Source organism: Trichechus manatus, unplaced genomic scaffold (assembly GCF_000243295.1).
Source record: "Trichechus manatus latirostris isolate Lorelei unplaced genomic scaffold, TriManLat1.0 scaffold00021, whole genome shotgun sequence".
NCBI lineage: Eukaryota > Metazoa > Chordata > Mammalia > Sirenia > Trichechidae > Trichechus > Trichechus manatus.
The window spans coordinates 8,749,003-8,757,509 of NW_004443957.1; the positions used below are offsets into that span (position 1 = coordinate 8,749,003).

Below are 8,507 nucleotides of genomic sequence, written 5' to 3' on the forward strand. Positions count from 1 at the left end.
GTGCTTCTTAGCTCAAGTAGATACATAAGACTAAATGGGCAGCTCCTGTCCGGAGGTGAGATGAGAAGGCAGAAAGGAATAGGAGATAGTTGAACGGACACAGGAAATTCAGGGTAAAAAGGAGGAATGTGTGGTCACATTGTAGGGATAGCAACTAGGGTCATATAACAATGTGTGTACAAATGTTTGCATGAGAAACTAACTTGAGCTGTAAACTTTCACCTAAAGCACACACACAAAAAAAGCTGAACTGGCAAATGTTGTGTTATATACATTCTTTACAAAAATAAAAAACTAAAACTAAAAAATGTATGGAAGCTATTTATCAACATGAAAAGATGTTCATGACATATTATCTAGGAAAAGACAGGTGAAGTACCATATGAAAATGTAGATGCAAGCAGATGGCAGGTGATTCCATTATGGGACAAGATGGAGGGATGAGGAGAGCCCAGGGAAGGAGCGCACATGTGGACTGACATCTCAGCTAATCTTCAGAACCTTCAGTACTATTCCTAACCTCAAGGGCTATTTGTATACTTTTGTAGGAATTCATGAAAAGACTGAACTTGGATGTGGGATAAACTCAGGACATGTGGACACAGAGGCCACAAGACCCAGGAGGAAGCAGGACCCAGGAGCTCCCTCAGAAATTAGAGGATGCAGAGGAGGGGCCACCTTGTCTCAGTCAGGTGCCCCTCCTGGGAAAACTCTAGGTCTTAACTCAGCTCAAGGGACTCCCAGGACTCCCAGGAACTTCAAAGGACTTACAGAATTTCACAGGCAGTGTGCTTTTTTGGGCACTCTGGGCTTAGCTGGGCTGGGAGGACTGAACACCCAAGGATTTAAGAATCAGAACACCAGCTATCACCTTCACCAGCTTGGAGGAGGCCCTGGGCACCTGAGGCTCCAGGTCAGAGACTGTGTGCTTCGTGCCCCCTTGCACTGGACTGCAGAGCATCTGCAGGGACTGGAAGGGCTCTGCCCAACTCTCCTGTTCCATCATCAGCCTATTAAAATGTGCACTGCTGAGCCCATTAAATCCCTTAAAAGGAGAAAAGGGCAGGGAAAGATCTCTCCCAGACTCTGCAGCAATGCCAAACAAACACACAAGTGGCTCATCTCATCCGTGTTCCAGCAGGTGGGAAGCAGAAAAACTAAACTGTTTCTATTAGGTTCAGCAGTAATTCACACCCTGGATTTATGTTCTATTAAACACTTCACTGTTCCCATTTCATTCATCTTTACATGAACATAGCAATTTCTGTTCTGAGAAAGAAACTGTCTCAGATAATGAAGCAGCAATCTTTGGGGGAAAGGGTGGGGGTGAAGATGCAGCAAAGAAGGGATGGGGCCTCAGAGGGAGTCCAAAAACTGGCCTCAGAGGGAGTCCAAAAACTGAAGGACTCTTCTTTCTCAACTTTCTCCCTCCATGTCTCTCCTAAGCTTCGCCCATTTAAAGGAGGCTACTAGTGACGTCAGGTAAGAATGATACTAAGGTTTCACAGAAGCAAAAAAGAAATTCGATCTTAAACAGGGACACAGCCCACAGGACAAGCAAACTTCCTAACAAGAACCTCCACTGGCAGCCCCTCCTCAAAGACCGACCCTTGACCTTCTGCCTTGTCTGGCTCTGTTCCTTCCCGGTCCTTCTACATTGCTGCTGTCCACCAGCTGGCTTCCCTGGGCAGACTTAGAGATGCTGAGCAGAGGACAGCATGCGGGAGAATTACTAGGAGAAATTTATTTTCAATCCGAAGAGCTTTTTCTGCACCAAGGAAAAAGAAGATGAGATTATTCTCCATTGGAGAGATTTTCAACAACCAAAAAGCCGATGAATAAAATCTCTATTTGGTGAAAACCAACATGGAAGAAAACAATTCAGCAGTTCCACGTGGAAGGCGTGACGATTACACAGAAGCCATGAAGTGTAAAGGCAGAAGTGAGACCAGAAGTTTGGCATGAGGGTGGTGGAGCAAGCAGGTATAGTTTCACCACATTTCAAAGATAATAAGTTTGGCAATCCTAATCTGTGAAGAGGAACTAAAGGGACATGGGAAGAGAATGAGAACTAAAGAAACAAAGACTCTTAAACTAACAAGTGTCTTCATTTTACTGACAAGGAAAATGAAACTCAAATATTTGCTGACCTCTCCAAGGCGTGGTATAGGACTGAAACAAGCGTCCTGAATCTGGCTCGCAGGCCTAGCCCTGTACCGGCCGTGTGCTTTCCGAAGACAGCACATGTCCTAAGCTGTCGGTGTTTCAGGAATGGGGAAGAACAGGAGGATGTGCAGTGCAAGGACCTTGAAGCAACTCCTAAACTCTAGAAAGCAATGGCCCTAGAAGAGTATGTCCAACTTAAGAATCCCGACTTGATACTTCCCAGAAACCAGCAGGCTCCCTGGAGCTCTAGGAGGGTAAGCCAGGATCCCCACCAAAGGATGACCGCAGCCTTCCCTGTAAGACTCTAACTGTAGCCCTAAGCCAGGACCCCAGCCCTGGTAGGAAAGAAAATCAACTGCTCCTTCCTTTCTCTAGCTAATCTGCTGGGAGCCCCATGACTTCTAAGCTGCCTTGCAACCCAGATGAAGCATAGTTCTAAGAAGGGAAACACAGGATTCACTAAGGGACGACTGGAGCCCTGATGGCTAAGTGGTTAAGTGCTCAGCTGATAACCAAAAGGTCAGCAGTTCAAATCTACCAGTCGCTCTTTGGAAACCCTACGGGGCAGTTCTACTCTGTCCTATATGGTCACTATGACACAGCAATGGGTTTGGTTTTTTGGTTTTTTAAGGGACAACTGCACCAGAGAGCTTTGAGAGAAGAGCTCAAGGCCGGGCTTAAAGGAGTGAAGTCAAAAGGAATTCAGCCTTGTCTCTCTCACCAAGGGTGGGACCAAAATCAGTAAAACTGAACACTGATGCAGACCATCTCTTTCACCCAACTAGGGAGACTCCCTTTATGTACTGGGTTTCAACTGAAGAACCTGGTGAAGAATCTAACCCAAACACTGCAGATCAGGGTTGTTTACATTTGCAGTTTCATTCCTGCACAGTCCTCATTGAGTCCTTCTAAGTTAGGCTCTGGTTAAGTGCAGAGCTTGGTCTATGGCTTGGGAAGAGGCTGATGCGCTCCTCAAGTCCCATTAATTTGGTACTGAAAATAGAAGGCTTAGCTTCCAACAGAAGCCAGGGGGACAAAACCAAGGCAAGGATCCCAGGCTCTGTGAGTCGCAGGTGGTACTGCCATTTTGGTGGCATTCTTTATTAAAATTCTAGATTCTGTCCAGAAATAGAGGGGGCTGGGACTGGAGATAGAGTTGAAACAATAACCTGGTGTTGTGTGTCCATGGGAGCCCCAAGAGCACGGTCTCCAAAGTGGGGCACATGAGACAATTTACTGGGGTATCAGAAGAAAACAGAGGGCATTTCCAAGTATTTTTAATCATCCTCTGTATCTTATTTTAAATATGCTTTAGAATGTGCCAACAGATTAGTATGGCAATGTCTATACAATTTAAAAGTGAGTATTTAATACATTTGTGGGAGGATGTTCTACGCTCCAAATACTTTTGCTCATAGGGATGTGGTCAGAAAAGTCGGAGGCCTTCGCCCCTGGAGCATTACTGATACCTTAGATCTTGCTCCATGCTGAAAGCTGTGCTCCTCTTACATCTGTCACTGGACTTTGCTGGCCATGTAGAAAGACACTAGGCTTCTATACTCAGCTTAATGCCATGTCCTCCTACCTATCTGTATACAACTGCTAGATACCCAACACCTATAACAATAAGGTACTGGGCTTCCCAAATAACACACTCTCACAAGGGAAAAGCCATGTCCGTCATGCTTGGCGAAAATTTTTTAAGTCATAGCAAAATAACTTCTAAAGGAAAAAAAAAATCACATGTATGCTGGTTTAGTAGGAAATAAGATTTCAACCAAAAAAAAAAGAAGAGAAAGCCGTTCGGCAAAATAAAATGACAATGCATTTATCAAAAGTTCTTAGTAATAACTCAAAAAAAGAGGGAAATCACTATATCTAATCTCTTTAAAGACAAGAAAATCAACTGTTGTAAGAATATGACAGCCAGGGTCAACAAACACACAGAACTGATTTTAAGTAGAACAGGACTCCTAATGGGCACTTTTGGTATAAGTCCTAAAGATGACATCTTCCTTCCTCCTTCCTTCTCTCTATATACATCTTAAAATCCCATTAAAAACACTTAGTTTTTTAACAGAAGACACTCTGTGGGAAGTTTCTCATTAATCCACACAGAATTATATCCTAGATTCCTATTATTATAATAAAGAAGTATTTATTAGCTAACTATTCTATATTCTGGTATACCCACTGTGCAGGTAATGCCTATTTTACATATGTAGGAACAGTGGCTCAGGGCTTCATGACTCATCCAGGAGTAAAGCAGAGTGAGGGAGGCAGACCTGACACATGCATACACACAGCCCCTGAAAGTGATGACACACCACTTGCCTGATGTGGCTGGGATGAAGGGGGTGTAGACAGTGGAGGTGCCTGTCCTCCTGGGGCAGCGCTTGCCAAACCACAGAAAGAAACACTCCATGACCTGGTGCAATATACAAACGCTTTCTCACCACCAAAACAAAAATTTCATAGACCAATACATATTATTGTCGTGTGCCACTGAGTTAATTCCGACTCATAGTAACCCTATAGGACAGGGTAGAACTGCCACAAAGGGGTTCCTAGGCCATAATCTTTATGGGAGTAGATCACCAGGTCTTTTCTCCCAAGGAGCAGCTGGTGGGTTCCAACTGTTGACCTTTTGGTTAGCAGCTGAGCGCTTTAACCACTGTGTTGCCAAGGCTCCTTCATCCTGTATTTTCTATTCTGGGGAAAAAAAAAAAATTGGTCACCTCCCACTAAACTTATCTCACTATCTGGAGCCAAATCCAAAGTCAGAAAAGCACTGCTCAAGGGCAAGGGCTCTAGCTCACCTATGAAACTCACTAATGTACCCCACAAGCCAGTTGCTCCCACTGCCATATTCACAAAAACAAGGTCACTTCCCAACCACCAGTCCTTAGCTCCCACTGGCCCAGTGTCAACATGCTGTAATACCTGGAGGCAGGGTCTCCACGCTTTGTGCTTTATCTTCCCCATTGCTGTGATGAAGGTCTTTCTTTTTAATAGGATCAATTTCATTCCAGTCCTCCTGGGGAGAACAAAGACACCAAATGAATGATTGGTTCTTCAAATACATTTTCATGTAACAGTTCAATACACAGGGAGTTGATGGTGCCAGGCACTACAGGAGGCCCAGGGATGCAGGATGAGGAAGAGGCAGCTCTGGTCTCAAGGACACCTGCACCAGAACCTGTCAAGCAGTTGAGAATGCAAAGGAAGAAAAGAGTAGCAGTGACCTTTTCCAAGGGAGGGTTTGTATTTCTTCACTTCGCGATTACATTTCGTATCTGTGGGAAGACAGTACTACAAAGAGTCCCAGGACTTGGAGGATTTGTGAGGGTGGGAAACTGAGATAGGGAAAGTGGGTTAAATACCATAATTTGATAGTGGTTAAATTAAAGCTGATAAAAGGAAAGTAGCTCTCCAAACATCTCAGATGGCTTAAGGACACCCTAGGGCCAGATTTTCCCTAAGGGCCCCTCCTCAGAGGGTTGTTAACTGATTTGTTTACTTACACTGACTACAAGGGAGGGAGGGAAACAGATCTGCCAAGCTTCTTGGGCTTTCTCTAATGTTGACTGCCAGTGGAATAGGGCTGCAAATTAAGGACTTAATGTGAAACCAGAATAAGGTATATGCTTTGGCAGAATTTATTCACCTCATTTGGGCAAACAATTTACTCTCAGAGAATAATTTATCAACATTAAATTAAACTAAATAACAATTCTACAACTACAGAGCTAAATATATTTTTCAAGCACTTGGGATCTGATGTCTGTGAATAAAAAAAAGAAAGGCTTCTGAGGGGCTACACACATACCCAAATCAGAAATATCCCATAGCTAGTAATTCCCCCAAGCCGACTTCTGTGAGCCAAGCACTGTCAACTGTCCACTTTCATCTGCACATGCCATTAGGACAAGCTGCAGCAGCAAGCCCACCCTCCAGTCCAGAGAAGAACCAACTATGCTTCAGACCAGCACAGGCTGCCAGCTGTGCAAAGGTTTACCACTGGAAACACTGTGGCTCTTTAAAATGTAAAGTGAGATTTGCAAGAAGTATCATCCTCAGAGTCTGGGCCAAGTGATACACTTTTTCCAAATGCAACCTGCTCTGCCAGTGCTCCACATTTTCATTCAAACGGTATAGTAAATTAAAGAGAACGCTTGCGTAAGATTCTCCCCTCTAGAGACCAGCCTCTCCTTCTGTCATTCCTGCATGCAAGCTCTACAGCTGGGCTTATCACATTACGGTTGACATGGAAATGACAGACAGGGGCATCTGTGAAGATGACTGCAGAAGGAACGGAAAGCACAGTGGGCTTGGGAGAGGAATCATTGGTCTGAGCTCCACCCACCTGTCACAAGGCCACTTTAAAGACTGCAAATGCCCCACGTACAATATTGTGACAAATGTATTAAAATGTTTTCATATGTCAATTTAAATATCTTCACTGCAAAAAGATTTGAAAGATATTTAAAATTTGATTTTGGGGTTATTTGGTTACAAATGAACTTTTAAATATTTCAGTTACTGACAATTACTTCTCTGCAAATCTTGATAAATATGCAGGAGTGAGAAAATCTAACCTACCGCCTTGTTGTTACTGATGTTGTCGGTTCCGACTCACAGTGACCCTATGTACAACAGAATGAAACAACGCCCAGTACTGTGCCATCCTCACAACGGTTGCTATGTCTGAGCCCACTGTTGCATTCACTGTGTCAATCCATCTAGTTGAGGGTCTTCCTCTTTTTCACTGACCCGCTACCAAGCACGATGTCTTTCTCCAGGGACTGGTCCCCCCTGATAACATGCCCAAAGTACATGAGACAAAGTCTCACCATCTTTGCTTCTAAGGAGCTTTCTGGTTGTACTTGTTCCAAGACAGATTTGTTCATTCTTCTGGTAGTCCATGGTATATTCAATATTCTTTGACAACACCATAATTCAAAGGCATCAATTCTTCTTAAGTCTTCCTTATTCATCGTCCAGCTTTTGAATGCATATGAGGCAATTAAAAATACTACGGCTTGGGTCGGGCACACTTTAGTTCTCAAGGTGACATGGTTGCTTTTTAACACTTCAGAGACGTTTTTTATAGCAAATGTGCCCGATGCAATACAGCACTTGATTTCTCAATTGCTATTTTTTGTGGGCATTGATTATGGATCCAAGTAAAATGAAATCCTTGACAACTTCAATATTTCCTCCATTTATCATGATGTTGCTTACTGGTCCAGTTGTGAGGATTTTTGTTTTCTTTATGTTGAGGTTAATCCATACTGAAGGCTGTGGTCTTTGATCTTCATTGTAAGTAGTTCAAGTCCTCTTCACTTTCAACAAGCAATGTTGTGTCATCTGCATATCGCAGGCTATTAATGAGTTTACCTCCAATCCTGATGCTGTGTTCTTCTTCAGACAGTACAGAGTCTCGAATTACTTACTCAGCATACAGATGGAATAAGTATGGTGAAATGATACAACCCTGACCCACACCTTTTTCGATTTTATCCCCTTATTCCGTTCAAAGGATTGCCTCTTGGTCTATGTACAGCCTCCGCATGAGCACCAATGCCTCACAATGTAATAAAATATGTGTGAACACTAAATCTAACAGTAATGAAGTTATCAGAGTCACATTTTGTAGATTTTTAATTAAATATTATTTTATTTATTTACTTCTCTTTGTTGCTTGTTTAGAGTATTTTGTAGCCAATAATTATTTTTTCCCTAGGACATTTTCACAAGCATTTGGCCTAGTACATACCACTGGCTAATGGATCAAGCCATTTAACCCTGTACTTAAATAAAATCAAAAGCAAATATTGTCAGTGGGACCAGTAGCTCTTGCCCTATTTTCTACATCTAAATATCACATCACTATCTTTAGAGTTCACCAAACCCATATTTCAGGTTAAACTATCAATATTTTCTCAGGCAATAGACGTTTCCTTTTCCCCACAAACACGATTAATTAGCCTATAAATAACATTCCTCAGCTTCCCTTTGTTCTGGACTCCCAATCAACCACGCCCACCATAAAATTAAAATGGACATGCCCTTATTTATAACCAGGGCATAGCAAAGTACCACAGACTTAAAATCCTGTCAGCAGGCACTGCACATCAATAATTTCTCATCCCTACATGTTAGAATTCCTGTCTTACAATGAGGACACAAAGATCCATGAGACAGGTTAATTAATTTGTCCAGGTCAAACGGCTGGTAAAGAAGCTAAAAAGCTGGCCCTTTATAAGCCAGGATGGGGATGACAGCCTAGGGCTCAATTTAAACCAAGTAACAAAACCCTTATTCTCAAAATGCCATAG

General features: G+C 42.9%; 1 protein-coding gene across 2 annotated transcripts in view; it reads right to left on the reverse strand.

Annotated features, from left to right (window-relative positions):
• The window catches only part of GALNT2 (polypeptide N-acetylgalactosaminyltransferase 2), a 235,024-nt gene that overhangs the window by 107,951 nt on the left and 118,566 nt on the right, over nt 1–8,507 (reverse strand). For both annotated transcript variants that reach the window (XM_023728038.1, XM_023728039.1), the window contains exon 2: nt 5,110–5,203. In XM_023728038.1, the coding sequence (XP_023583806.1) occupies nt 5,110–5,203 (94 nt within the window). The remainder of the gene's footprint in view (nt 1–5,109; nt 5,204–8,507) is intronic.